Source organism: Lolium rigidum, chromosome 2 (genome assembly GCF_022539505.1).
Source record: "Lolium rigidum isolate FL_2022 chromosome 2, APGP_CSIRO_Lrig_0.1, whole genome shotgun sequence".
Taxonomy (NCBI): domain Eukaryota; kingdom Viridiplantae; phylum Streptophyta; class Magnoliopsida; order Poales; family Poaceae; genus Lolium; species Lolium rigidum.
In genome coordinates this window covers 273487247-273501086 of record NC_061509.1, presented here as the reverse complement: position 1 = coordinate 273501086, position 13840 = coordinate 273487247, and the positions used below count along the sequence as shown (strand labels likewise).

The 13840-nt window shown below is 45.3% G+C and overlaps 3 protein-coding genes and 1 pseudogene across 3 annotated transcripts; all 4 read right to left on the bottom strand.

Annotated features, from left to right (window-relative positions):
• Window positions 1-512: 512 nt before the first annotated feature.
• On the bottom strand, window positions 513-1348 carry LOC124690952 (CRIB domain-containing protein RIC5-like). The gene is made up of 3 exons (XM_047224263.1): window positions 1303-1348; window positions 980-1077; window positions 513-878 (listed from the first exon to the last, which is right to left on the bottom strand). The coding sequence occupies exons 1-3, from the start codon at window positions 1346-1348 to the stop codon at window positions 513-515; spliced, it is 510 nt and encodes a 169-aa protein (XP_047080219.1).
• Window positions 1349-3025: 1677 nt separating this feature from the next.
• Window positions 3026-6898, bottom strand: LOC124688811 (TBC1 domain family member 15-like). The gene is made up of 11 exons (XM_047222438.1): window positions 6712-6898; window positions 6397-6492; window positions 5884-5987; window positions 5533-5756; window positions 5307-5429; window positions 5065-5153; window positions 4206-4311; window positions 3997-4094; window positions 3529-3768; window positions 3350-3433; window positions 3026-3263 (listed from the first exon to the last, which is right to left on the bottom strand). Exons 1-11 carry the CDS (start codon window positions 6823-6825, stop codon window positions 3249-3251), a joined length of 1293 nt encoding a protein of 430 aa, XP_047078394.1. The 5' UTR covers window positions 6826-6898; the 3' UTR covers window positions 3026-3248.
• Window positions 6899-8098: 1200 nt separating this feature from the next.
• LOC124690951 lies at window positions 8099-9003 on the bottom strand (annotated as a pseudogene).
• Window positions 9004-9775: 772 nt separating this feature from the next.
• Window positions 9776-13819, bottom strand: LOC124693455 (diphthine--ammonia ligase-like). The gene is made up of 12 exons (XM_047226932.1): window positions 13698-13819; window positions 13537-13608; window positions 13332-13411; window positions 13018-13243; window positions 12880-12912; window positions 12685-12767; window positions 12075-12147; window positions 11520-11853; window positions 11059-11390; window positions 10595-10914; window positions 10109-10472; window positions 9776-10027 (listed from the first exon to the last, which is right to left on the bottom strand). Exons 1-12 carry the CDS (start codon window positions 13773-13775, stop codon window positions 9812-9814), a joined length of 2211 nt encoding a protein of 736 aa, XP_047082888.1. The 5' UTR covers window positions 13776-13819; the 3' UTR covers window positions 9776-9811.
• Window positions 13820-13840: the final 21 nt, after the last annotated feature.

The following is a 13840-nucleotide window of genomic DNA, read 5'->3' as shown; positions in this document are numbered from 1 at the left end:
CAATGTTCCCGGTTTTAGTTCAAGGGGGTTCGCGTTTTCGGGGTATAAGACCATGTTGGCATTTCACTTGTTGTCGGGTTTATAGGTGTTGTGTGGTAGCTTCGGCTTTTCGGATATATGATCTTCGTCAGACCTTTTTTGAATAATGGCTCGATCGATGCTAAAGATAGGCAGTCTCCTTTTCAGGCCAAAAAAAACTAAAATGCTGAATTGTCACATATTTCCATCTCATATATAAGAATAATGACACATGCTACATACACATTACAGACGGCCCATCTACACATTACACCACCATCTAAAGATAATCTGTTCCACAACACTGGCCCAAAACAAACAATGAAGTACTCATAAGAAAACAAAAGAAAAGGCCCAAATCTCTTTTATGGGCTCGCAGTCGTGTGTTCCACAGTCCAAACGAGAACAAGTTCAAATTCAAAATCCTCTCTCCACGGATGTAAGTTCCCACCAACTCGAATTCCAGCGGCAAAGCGAGGCGAATCCCGGCGGCCTTAGTCCTCCGCACCGGCGGCGGCCGGTTCCGACGACCCGGCTCCCCCCGACGACGACTTTGACCGCCCCGACGAGGTGCCCCCTGACGCCTTGGGCTTCCTCCGCCGCTGCTTCGTCGCCGCCGCCCCCGAGGCCTCCCCCTCGCAGCCATCCGCCGCCTCCCCCTTCGCCGGCCGCCGCGACCCGTCCGCGTCCCGCCGCTTCCCCTCGCCGCCACCCGACCCCTTCCCTCTCGTCCGCCGCGGCTTCTCCGACTGCTCCGCCTTGTCCGCTCCTGCTCCGCCAGCACCTCCGGGCTGCTCCGCCCCCGCGCCCTCCGGCCCCCCGCTCCCTGACGCTCCCGGCTGAGCCTTGAACTCGTTCATCTGCAGCACATACCCACCGGCCGGAGCCGTCAGATCGATCGCCATGGCTCAGGAGCATGCAATCGGATCGTAGTGGAACAATGGCGCGCTCGCTTGCTTACCCAGGTCGGGTTGGTGACGGAGGCGCTGTCCCAGCCGATGTGCGCCACGTGCTTCACGTCCGTGGGGGCTCCGATCTGGATCTCCGGCTCCTTCGCGTCTGGGACTACCCACAGCAGACAAGGTACAAACATCTTACAACACCATCCTGCAGTATTCTTCCATTCCTACTGCATTGCAAATACTACCTGAACTAGGCAAAATTTTAGCACTGCAATTCTAAATGTATTTGTGATGTTTGTTGTGAAGATTGATTTCTATGGATAATTCAACACTGGGCTTTGATTCTAGAATGGGGCTGGTTTAGTGGGTAATAAGCTCGTACCAAAAATTTGGGAGATGTATCGGAGGCCCTTGAGAAGGCCCTTCATCTTAACCGGTTCCACAGGCGGCTGCCCGCCCGCGGCGCCGTCCTGCGAGGAATCCACTACTTGGATCTTTTTGCCTTCCACCTCTTGATCCAGCCTTCACAACCTAGTTGGGACGTTGAAAAGAAGAAAGGTTAGCTCAAGTCAAATGGAAGAATCAACAAATAACAGATTTGCATCGTTGATAAGATCCAGAATTTTGTTTGTGCAAACATGAAATGTGGTCTGATAGATTCTTTAAATTACCAAACGAACAGACAATCCCTCTGAAATTTTTCTTCAGAATATAATGGTGGCAATAGAGGATGCTATGGATCAGGGGATCATGGCCTTGCTATCAATGGGTAAGAATCTATCTTCTTTCCATGCAGGGTTGATCCATCATCCATATGATGCATAGAACAAAAACGATTTAGCAGAAGAAACATATTGAAACAGTGCATCCAATCTTTCGATATTTATGTTTCAATCTGTCTGTCGCACAAAGAAATTTGGAGAGAATAATTACCATCCAGTGAAATCAAGCCCACATACCTTAGAAACCAATATTCATGGAGCTACCAAGTACAATTGGCAGAATTTCATCTTCTTGATGACATATCCAGTGCGCTTACGACAATTGTCCTGACCTCCTATTCCTGCATGATCTGTCACAAATTATCAGAATTGCAATCCTCTCCCAGGAAGCAGGCCTAGATTTTCTGTTCCCTAGTTGGGGGAAATGGAAGGGCTGAAGGTTGGTTGTCTTAATCTATTTATAGGTCACTATTTTGGGGTATAGGTTCTCGTTGGTTACAATTTATTTCGACACGTACCTGTTTGAGAGGCCCTGGTTCTGTTTAACTAGTCTGGAGCGCAAAGGGTGGTAATGGGCAGCTCGGAAAGAGGAGTCATTTGGGCAGAAAGTCTGGCAGGCTCCCAGTTTACAGCCTCTTGTTTTAACTATTTTTTATCTTATCCCATGTCCTTAATTGTGGTAAAACCAAGGTAACTGATAAAGTAACCTTTTTTATTTTCGTTAATGCAATGGAAAGGTGTGGAAGCCCAGTTGGAAAAAAAACTGATAAACTACCCGCAAAAAAATGTAACTGGTAAACTTTGCGCTGGAAGCTCGGCCTAATCCAGCAAAGGAATTTTTTTAGACAACGCAAAAACTTTGAGCTCTTTCATATGTATACCTGGTGTTACTGTCAGTTAATTTTCCATTTTAGATGTACCTGGTGGCAGTTGGCATGTGATGTACATTTGTTATGAATGTTTGATATCTAAGGAGGTAATGCAGTGATCACAGAGTTTTTTCGTTTTCCTGTCGTTCTCCTTTGAGATCACGATTTTAGGTGTATTCTAGAGAAGGGATAAGGACTTGGTGTGAATCGGATTTTTATCTTTGGTCATTTCATTTTCCTGATTTGTGGTTCTGCTGGGTCGTTTGTCATTTCATTTGCTGGTTCCTACTCCACCTCTCCATACTGGAGTTGCTAAGCAACAAAAGGTATGTTTAAATCCAGAAAATGCAAATGTAGTTTGCTGAAAACGAAATCTTAATACATCTTGGTACATGTGCTTAATAGTCTGAGTCCAACAAAAATAGTTTTACTCATTCCTGACTATCTTATAATATGTTCTTTTTCCAGCATATTGATGACGACTATCAGACTCTCCTAATAATCATTCATGGTGTAACTTTATAATAGTTGCAAACTTTATTCCTGCATAATCCCACTAGTATTCATTTCCTTTTGTCGAAATGCCAAAATTACATAGTGGGTCAAAGAATTAAAAACACATACACATATCAAGAATGAACAAAAAAAAAACTGTGATACAGCTGTTCCTCCAATTTAAAAAGGGCAAAATTGAATATTGTTCCTAAGGATGCATTCCTGTGAAGCTGTACACGTCGCTATGATGCCTTTACCTGCATTTCAGGAAAGCTCAGGTTATTATTATTTGCGACTCAAAAGCATATTTAATGGTACATTGATTAACAAAAAAAAAACATACTGTGGTTAGGTATTTCTCGTGAATCGTCAAGGCCCCTCTACATGCCTTCTTTGCATCAATGCTTCCAGTGATTTCATTCAAAATCTGTTCTCAGTGGACAGGAACATAAACAAGATAAATTTCAGTTCTGATCAACATGTATGAGAGGGAGAGATGGAGAGAAGGATAGAGAGAGAGACCTTGACAACATCGTCTAGACCTTTTGCCTCTCCCATCAATCGTTTGTTTTTAGCCTCTATGACACTAGCTACAACAAAGACTGATAGAGGGATCTGCTCTTCTTTCTTGGCCGCCTGCAAGTTTTTCTTTTCAAACTTCCCGCACTGTTTGAGGGTATTTTCATCGTTTGCGTTTGATGTGCCAGTCTTACTCTCCAACATTGAAAACAGACCTGGATTGTACTCCATAGACCACATGAGCTGCAACAATTTGACGATGGAGAAAATAGTCACGTTGTGGCCATGAACGCCTTTCGTGAAGAAACCAATACCTATTTTGGTATAAATTGTTACTAGATAGGGGGTACTAGAGGTCAATGATTATTGTGTTTGATTTTTTATATTGGTGGGGGATCCAGATTGAATTGTCTAGAAAACTGATCTAGTGCCCAGGAAATGAACACACTCGAGTTAGCTATGAAATCTTACCTCCCAAAGATACATCGTGTCTATAAAAGAGAACTCCCTTCGAAAAAGAACCATCAGCATCCGAAAGGCAAATAAGTATTCCCCTCCATCAAGATTTTCTGCATACATTCTTTAATTAGTAATACAAATACGAAGCTCACTGTTCAGTAAAGGATCAACAAAATGCATTCCTTTGAGCACTCTAGTAATAAAGAATTAATAACCTCTACCTAAATGCTCATGTAGCTTTGGATCAACAGCTTTCATTATTGATGACAAGGTGGTCAGTTGAGATCGAACTCCAATGGAAGTAGATGTACTCTTGAAGTTGTCACGCTGCATATTTGAAGATAAAACACTAGAGCTTTTAGTATACCCAGACACATGAATGAATTCAGATAGTACGTGGAGGCATGCAGCAGCACAGGTACTAATACTTTAGGGAAGTAAAAAAGTGCGGCAAAGAAGTTCAGAGTTCTTTCACATCCTTTTTTTCCATACCAATATCAAATAGCTACATTTTCTGAAAATATTGGCCAAATAAAAAATGACCACTTCCATTAATTAACACATTCTGGCATAGCCAATATGCACACTAATACAGAACTGGCCTTTATGAGCAGATAAAACATGAAATACAATCGTATGCTTTCAATGACACATTGCTTTTTCTTAATCATTTTTATGTTTGATGATTTTATTTATGCACGTGGTCCCTCTTAATTTTAGGTTTGTGAAATCAACAGATGCTCGTGGGAAATAAAATTAGCTACCTTAAAACTCTGGGTTCAGACATTGAGTAGGTCACAATCTATCCAAGCATATATGCATAAAATGCTTTATTACCAAGCTAACTGGTTTATCTGACAACAGTCATCTTAGCTAGTCTTGTTCATATAAGGTTGAAATGTAACTTCATGCATTGTCTTATATAGCTTTGTTGTTTTGTAGTGCTGTATGTGGAAACATAAACTAAAAAATTTGCTACCATTACGACCTATGTTAGCCGAAAGCAATGCATTTCCTACACAATAGAAATCAAAAGGATTCAAATATTCCGTGAGTGAATAAAAGGATAAGGATGCTTACCACCCTGCGCATCAGCCGTTCAAAGCACCAAAAAGCATCCGCTTCATGTTCCAAAATGATTGATATCGGTGAACAAAGATCACTCATTCCTGCTTATGCATGAAAGGATTTAAACATATACAACATATCATTTAGGAAACTTTCATGTTGAGCATTATTTTTACTGAGATTTGATCCATAGATTTTTAAAACATACTTTATCTGCACAAAAATAAGAGACTTGTGTTGCTTAAACAACTCACCCTGACAATAACCAATGTCATTGTCCACCCATGCGTACACTGAAAGAATGTCCCACAGCCGTGCCAAATTCTCCTGACTCTCGTAATAAACTAGTGTACGGTCGGTACGGTTAACATCGAGACCTATAATAGATTAGTGGAAGAATCAGCCAAAAAAAAAAAGGAAACTTGGAGACAATATACGCCACTGACAAATGCTGAAAACATAGGCAATACTACTGCTTACCAATTTGGTGCAGAAGAAGTTTCCACTGAATAACTTCTTTAGGTAGCGTTGCATTACTGGTTTGCTGTTCTACGCCCACAGAAGAAGCCCTTGCCCCTCCATTTGAGTTAGGATCCTCAATAGGCTGGCCATCTTCTGTTATGACAGGCATAGTAATTACCCTTCCACTACCAACTGTCGTGTCCATTTCTCGGCACTTTGTTTTCAGTTTCTCATATTCTAACCTATGAAAATATTCAAATCAGTACATTCCACATCTCATTCATGGTTCCATACAACGGTTACGAAAAGCACGGTGAACTCCCTAGATGACAGAAATAATGCATTGCAGATGAAAATTAAAAAAGGAACCTTCTCTGTTGTCGCAATTGGTTCCTCTGTTCAGTGGTGCTTTTAGGGTCGTAACAACCCAGCAAATACTCCCAAACTTCTCCTTTGATATTTGGGTGGATACCCTGTTGGCATAATAACCAAAATAAAGACAACAACCTGGTTCAATTAAACTGAGGAGTCACAACATGTATAAGCAGTATAGAGGTCCCAAGGGAAGGGATACTAACAGATGGCAAAAAGATGCATGGTTGTTGTTGAGGAAAATTAGAAAGCAGAAAAAGGTTGAAAAATATCAAGCAGGAACGCACAAGGGATTAAAAAAGTGCCATTGATCAGAAATACATAGAGCAGGCTCTAGCAGAGTGCATAGGTAAGATTGCTTGAACAAGCATGATTTAGATTCTTCCCTGCATACTAATTACGTAAACAAACTGAAGGAGACAATATATTGAAGTGAGCGCCGCATATTGACATTGAACAGGGTAATTAAGCTGCTGTCCATCTATGAATCTGAAGAAACAAGTAGCTTACCCCACGTTGTACTCTTTTGATCATCCCAGCTGCGTCCAGGCAGCCTTCCTCGTTGAACAGCAGCTTCCATCTCCTTGGACTCAGCGTGCGGCGAGGCTGCCAATAGGAACATGGAAACCGAAAAAGATAATCAGTATAACTAGTAGTACATGGCAGCCACTAATCTGTCTAATCAATCAGCATTGCCCAAGAATTCGACTTGATAAATCAAAAGGTAATTACACCGCACTCCTGGTGCCCAGATGGGAATAATGACAACTATAATGCAGGAACCAAATAAGATAAATGGGGAATCAGAGGAAATCGGTTGCATGCCTGGGGCTTGAAGCGCGACTTGGGCGCCTCCGGGCAGTCGGCGCGGGTGGGGTAAATGGTGTCCGGATCGATGAGCATGTCCGGATCATTGTAGCAGCACGCCAGGAACATCATCTTGTTTCACCTCGATTGACCACCCAAATCGAACCAGATCAAGAGGATGATTTCAGGTGGGACACCGGAGGGGATGAAAAATATATAATCAGCGCTGTAGAATCGCCAGCCAGAGACGGATCAGGAGACGTTCTTCCTCCTCAATTTGATTCTTGATCCGATGTTCTTTCTCTGAGAGGCTGGCGAAAATCGATCGACACACACGCAGAGAGAGAGAGAGAGAGAGAGAGAGAGAGAGAGAGAGGAGAGAGCAACGGCTAAATTTGGTCGGGCCGGGAGTGGGGAGAGAGAGGAAGGAGGAGGGAGAGAAGAAGCAGAGCTAGCTGATTTAATTCTATTTTATTTTATTTTTTATATCAAAAAATCAACAAGGCGTGCGTGCGTGCCAAGAACTTGTGCACCTGACGGAATTGATCAAGTCTGTCTAGTCTAGAGAGATACGGTAGTACTTGTTCTTGCTTTTGTATGAACTGTTTTTGCCGTGTCTGTTCTATCTTTGGAGAAATGGGCAACAACTTTCTTCGTTCTAATGTTGCATCGACTGGTCGGTGAGCTTATTCAGGCCGCGTTATTTAGATGTTCTTATTGGCTTCTTTATTTGCAAATCGTTGGTCAGGCAATAAATTATTTGCAAATCGTTGGCCTCTTTATTATATAATGAAGATGAAGATATTCCTTGAGATAATAATAGTACGCACAACAACGTATAGATCTTGTAATTTCTCTCTCTTCTGAGTACAATAAAGAACACAGCCGTACGTGGCTGATGAACGCAACGGACAATTGTACCACTAACTGAGCCAACCAATGTCGTTACAAGCTACAGTACGGGCCAACCATACCCAGCGTACAGTTGTGTAGTATAGTATATCATCATGCGGATAATCATCGTAATATAACAAATCAAAATCACCGACTACCACTAACAAGGCAACTGCTAATCTGCAGTCCAGCTAACAGAGCGCCAGCCGGCTGTTTTGGCAGGAAATCCTACATACCTCCAATGTCCCAAGCAAAGATATGCGTTCCAGCTGAGTGTCACCTCAGAGTAAATTACAAAAAACTACCACATTTCAGGCTAGGTTAACAAGTCAGTACCAACTTTACTAATTTTTGCAAAAACGTACCACTTCTGGGGCAACGAGTTACAGATTGCACAAATAGACACTTAATCGCATTCTAAGAGCGGTGAGCCCACTGTTAGGCGCCACGTCAGCAGACGGCCGTTGGTCGTCCGTTTACTACTCGTGCCATGCCTCTTTGTTGCTATTTTTCAGCGGCATGCATTCTCCTTGGAGCCGAGAACCGTGCCGTATTCCGAGCAAGCTCACCATGACACGCACGGGTCAGGGCGTGCAGCGCCTCCGGCGTCGCGGAAAGGTTCTTGAGGGCGCGATCGTTGCGGACCGGGAGACGGAGTCCCCCATCCGGCGGATCTCGATGAGCGAGCGGCGACGTCGTAGCCAGCAATGGCGCGGGCGACGTCGGGTGACGTGGAGAGGCGGTGCGGCGTGAGCACGGCCTTCTCGCGGCCCACGAGGCTGCTGCCCGACTCGGCCGAGCCGGATGAGGGGCGGCACCGCGCCCTCCGACACGAGCGGCGCGTCGCGGACGCCACCCCGATTCCACGAGCCGGCATATCACCGTCGTCGGCGCCGCGACCATCTTCACCGGCGCGGCGACTTAGCGCGGAGACGACGCTCTTCTCGTCTTTATTCGGGCGTCGAGCTTCCCGTTCATCGCTCGGGCCTTGGCCTCGCCGTGCCCGATCCGTCGCCGCGCGAGCGGCTCCCGCACGTCCGTCTTGGCCGCCGCCGGAGGAGGAGTCGAGGCGTCCGATAGCACGCCGGATCGGACACGCGAGTTAATGTCCAGCCTGCTTGCAAGTGTGTCAACCGCGCTCCGCATCCGAAGCTTTGCGATGCCGGGCGGCCGCGCGGCGAGCTCCAACGCGTCGGCGAGGGTGGCGGCTACGTACTGCAGCACTTCGCGGCGAGTGCGTTTCGAGCAAAGCAAGGGTGGCTGGACAGGTCCGACAGGGCGTGCTGGGCGCGTGCCCAGCTTCACCGCGATGGCCTTCCACCGACCCGGGAAGCCCACGGCAGCGGTCGCCGCGTTCACCGCTGTCGGCACCATCCCGGTCACGCCGCCAGCATATCCCCGTCCCTGTACACTCATTTCTCGCAGCTGGCGGCCGTGATATAGAATCTGGAGTGATTGAGAAACTCGAGAAGCTTGTCGCAGTTTAGTGGTGCCTGGTGCAAGCTGGCCATGAGCACCTACGATGCACGGATACTTCAGAAAACTCACGTATCCGTATCGGATACTGCCGGATACGCGGATACGTATCCGATACCTACGGATACCTATCACGTACATAGCAGCTAATTTTCCATTTTTTAAAAAAGAAACTAAACTGTTACTTGAGAGCTAGGTGGAGAAGCGACTAAGAGAGCGCTATAGTTGTGAAGCTTTTAGGCAAACAACATATAGGTAATCCTGTTGGTAGTTTTTCTAGTAAAAAAATCAGTAATTTGTATATATATTATTAATAATTATATGTATACAAACGTATCCCCGTATTCGTGTTTTTGGAAAATCGACGTATCGGCGTATCGCGGTATCCGTATCGCCGTATCCAGGCAACCTAGATGAGCACCACACCAAGCCAAGACACCAAAGTCAAGTTCTGTAGGCTAGCAGGTTGACCATGTTCGATCTTAACCAGTCGGAATGCTGAGTAGCAAACGGATGATCAACGGCCGTCTGCCGACGTGACGCCTGACAGTGGGTCCGCCCCTGTTAGAATGCGATCAACTGCCCATTTGTGCAATCTGTAACCCCTCGCCTCAGAAGTGGTACGTTTTTGCAAAAATTAGCAAAGTTGGTACTGACTTGTTAACCTAGCCCGAAATGTGGTAGTTTTCTGTAATTTACTCGTCACCTCAATAACTAAGTTGCATGCGACATGCCAGTTTTTCTTGGCTTAAGCCTTGGAAGCCAACAGCTCGCACGTTAAAATGTCGAGCATCGACGCAGAGCGACCAGACCCAGAAACTGGGAGGACGTTGAAAACAGGTACCCCATCAGCTCTCAAGGAACCGCCCGTCGCTTTTCCGAGCTCGGCAAAGGCCTCAGAGAACATGCGGGACATCACGTCCGCCGCCACTGAGTGCTCGACCGAGTAGTAGAACCTCAGCATCTGCAGGTTTGAATTCAGAGACAGTGATTAGAATGGCAGGTCTGATGAAATTGCAAAGAAAATTCTAGGCCAGGAGATTACCGTGATGCTGTCCCAGGTGAAGCCGTTGTCTATCAGGATCTTAGCGATCTGGAAAACACAAAATCTGGCTATGGCTTTCAGATGCTCCTCTGATTGGTGCAGTTGTTCTGTGCTAGAACAGATCTTTGATGCAATGTCATTCGTGATCGAGACTACGGCAGAACAAATCTTCCCGGCAACTGTGTGGACCAGACAGCATGAGTCCAGGTCAGAGTATCGTGCACTCCACTCACTCAGAACTTTGCTTGACGCTAGCTTTGGCCCTCCAGTCTCCGGCTCGCTGGTAATGTCCACATCGTCATCATCGTCGCTGTAGCCATTATCAGCAGGGACATATAATGTTGGTTTTATCTCCACAAATGCCCTGAAAAATGGGAACAATTAGTTCTTAGAATGTTCAGATAGCACTTGGCATGGCATAAACCAACTATGTCTGTTCAAATGACAGTATTTCTTGCTGATAAAATAGAAGGAACATATGCTTACCCTTTTGGAAGATCAGGTGCTAGTACATATAGAATAGTAGGATACGATCCGGTTCTTGAGGAATCTAAATGAGCAATATATGAATTCTGCAGTTTATGTTCAACTTCTTCCTTCTCACTGGATGTCAGGTGGGCCGAGCAGTACACCAAAAAGTGTATTGCCGAAGAAAAGATAGAGCTCTTGAAGGCATTGGCCACAGCTTCACTATTTCGCAGTGCTAGTTCCAGTTGAGCTGTTGCACCTCCAGGACAGAGCTTCATTGTAGGGGGGTCAAGCCCGAGCTGACCAGCCATGTAGAGAATCTCTCCATATAGTGTTGCCTAAAAGAAATTAGAATGAAATTTCATGTCCCAGAGTGAGCATATGTGACACTCTTGCTAACTGAATTGGCCAGCAACTAGTCTGCGCACACTGCGGACACCTTCAAAATGAATTCATGGCATTGTAACGGAGTGTTCTTTTACCTGGCTATACGGTCCGATGCAACTAGGAGCCCAGCATGAGATGCTTTGTACATGCAGAACTCTTTTGACAAGATCATTTGAAACTAGAACTTCCACATATGCGTTGCCTAAACCAGCGTGAACTAGTGGTAATTCAATTGTACTGCGTGAAGGAACACCAAGGTGGCATTTCTTTTCAGTGATGAAGCTGACATAAACTTCATTGGCTAATGCAAATTCCTTCATGCTTGAAATGTAGAGGTGAACATATAGAACATTTGCCCAACTTAACCCATCTTCCTTTAGTTGATTCTGAATTCTGCTCAAAACTGCGACTAGATCTTCCTTCAGGCCTATTAACATAATGAAATTGTAAGTGGATATTGGAGGAACAAAGATGAAGTGGACACAAGATATTCCTGCAAGTTGGAATCATGAACAGTTCAATAAGATGGAAATATATGTAGCACAAGAGTATGCACCTTTTGAAGCACTAGAGGATTTCCCTATCCAACAACCAATGGAAAACAAAGTCTTCCCTGTCTTTGAGATGCATACGTCCATACTTGGGTAAGCATCAGAAGTTGGTGTTGGATTCCTGGTCTGTTTGTCTTCCACGTCAGTCTGCACGATACCTCCATTTACTTCATACAAGCAACTAGAACTCTCTTGAGCAATATTGCCATCCTCAATGCTACTGGGCAAACCTGGCTTGGCCTCAACATGAAATGCCAATGGATGAAGAATTCCAACTGAAGCAATGGAATCAGCGGAGTGGAGTATCACTTCAAAATCATCAAGGACAATCCTTGCATTCTGCAAACGGAGGCATATTAATATATTATGGTACAGAAAACCCAACAGTTGGTGTTTGGTGGTTAGTATATATCACTGTGCAGAAAAAATATCAACAGGCATTTATGGACATGTTAGTTTGGACAGTGCAAGCATGGTGTGGAACAAGACGATAGTAGCGGTCTACTTAGCATTTTAAGACAAGTGGCATCAGGTTTTCACAGTTAGCTCCTCAAACTTACACGAAATAGAGGGCAGTCAAGAGTTAGTGTTTCGTACTCTCCACCTTCACCACAGACATTGATTCCATAACTCCTAATAGGATAAACAAAGAAGATAAATTACAAGCTGAATATGGAAGAAAAAAGGCGGTATTTGCACAGAAAACCATGAGAATAGGACATAGAGAGAGGAACAAAATGTGACATGGAATTCTTTCAGAAGATTCACATGTCCATTCATGGCAAACAAAAATACAGTTCGTATACAATAATCAACAGAAAATTACTAGCCAGTTAGCTAAGAATCAGTAAATACACACCGAACATAAGACTAACGGCGGAAGTAACGTTCAGTCAATTAATCATGCAACCAAAAGATAGACAAATTGAGTTTTACTAGACAAATACTTTCCTAGAACAACTAAAGATAAGAAAACCAGCATTCCTCTCCACGCCTGCAATTGTGGTGTATGTGTACTATTTAGAAACTATAGTCACTCATTGATCACTACATGAAGTTATTGTCTTTACTCATTCAAGCTCGCAGACTCTCACAAGGGATAAAATCCACTACTTCTAGTATAAAAATGTCCTAAAGGGAGAAAGACATAGATACAAGTTGGAAACATACTCATTCATCTGGAGCAGATGACTCTTAAGTTGGGACAGCTCTTTCCCCAAGTGTGCAGAAGGTTTTAGCCCCATTGCCGCAACCTATAAACCCCAAAGGATTAGCCACTTATTCCAAAGATATAGGTGTACTGATGCAATAAAGTTAAAGAAAATCAACAAAACATAATAAACCCCTAATGGCTGCACTGTATACCTTAACAGTTATAGCCACAATGCCCCTTCTTATCTGCAGGGATTAAAACCAGAACAAAACTGACATCGTGAGCAAGCAGTTCCTTCCACTATACAATTTACCAAAACTGAAAAACAATAAATCTGAAGTTCAATTTACCATTTCTTCGAGAAGCAGGGTCTGATCCTGCTTCCACATGTACGCCAGCGAGACCAGCCCCAGCCTCGAGCAGACGCTCTCGACCCGGAGCCTCTGGTAATCGGAGGCGATGGCACCCGAGGACACCGCGCCGACGGAGGGGATTCGCCGCTTGACCTCGCTGAGCAGCGCAAACATATCCTCCACCTCGTCTCCCGGGGTGACGCTGTATTTCAGAGCATGATCCCTGCAAGAACAGCAACCGGCGAATTAACAAACTCATCTGCGATTGGGGAGCAAAGATCTCTGGACGGACGGACGGACAGAGCGCTTGCCTCGTGGACCCGCTGATGCGGCGCCGGAACAGGGGCAGCCCCATGCATTTGGCGTAGCAGACCACGATCTGGTGCCCGACCTGGAACGTCCACAGATGCAGCAAACACCCACAGGGAATCAGCGAATTCCAGGAAACGACGACCACATCACATTGCATTACACGGCGCAAAAGAAACAGAAATGTGCGGCGGAGGGGGTCCGTACGGTCTGGTACATGTAGCTGTCGAGCTCGTCGACGGCGTCGTCGAGGGGGATGAGATTGGCCAGGGCGACGACCTGCAGGCAGGCATAGCAACAAGGTTTAGCAAGAACTCATTAGAGAGGAAGACACGGATTGAAGCTGGGGATGGATGGAGTGGGCTTGCCTTGTGGCCGTAGTCGAGGCACCGCATCATGGAGAAGCAGCTGTCCTTGCCGCCGCTCACCAGCGCCACCACCTCCATCTCCGGCCGCCGCGCTCCTCCCGGCTCTGCTCGCTAGGGTTAACCAGAAACGCGGAGAGAGTCGT

Bases quoted from the DNA above. Each gene is read 5' to 3' on its own strand.
- LOC124693455 (XM_047226932.1), bottom strand. From the start codon at position 13,775: ATGGAGGTGGTGGCGCTGGTGAGCGGCGGCAAGGACAGCTGCTTCTCC. The intron at 13,609-13,697 runs GCAAGCCCACTC...GCCTGCCTGCAG, and splicing joins GCCTCGACTACGGCCACAAG to GTCGTCGCCCTGGCCAATCT. The intron at 10,915-11,058 runs GTAAAAGAACAC...AATTTCTTTTAG, and splicing joins GCATCGGACCGTATAGCCAG to GCAACACTATATGGAGAGAT.
- LOC124688811 (XM_047222438.1), bottom strand. From the start codon at position 6,825: ATGATGTTCCTGGCGTGCTGCTACAATGATCCGGACATGCTCATCGAT. The intron at 6,493-6,711 runs GCATGCAACCGA...TCCTATTGGCAG, and splicing joins AGTCGCGCTTCAAGCCCCAG to CCTCGCCGCACGCTGAGTCC. The intron at 3,769-3,996 runs GTAAGATTTCAT...AAATTGTTGCAG, and splicing joins ACACGATGTATCTTTGGGAG to CTCATGTGGTCTATGGAGTA.
- LOC124690952 (XM_047224263.1), bottom strand. From the start codon at position 1,348: ATGAAGGGCCTTCTCAAGGGCCTCCGATACATCTCCCAAATTTTTG. The intron at 1,078-1,302 runs GTACGAGCTTAT...GGGTAGTCCCAG, and splicing joins ATACATCTCCCAAATTTTTG to ACGCGAAGGAGCCGGAGATC. The intron at 879-979 runs GTAAGCAAGCGA...TATGTGCTGCAG, and splicing joins CCGTCACCAACCCGACCTGG to ATGAACGAGTTCAAGGCTCA.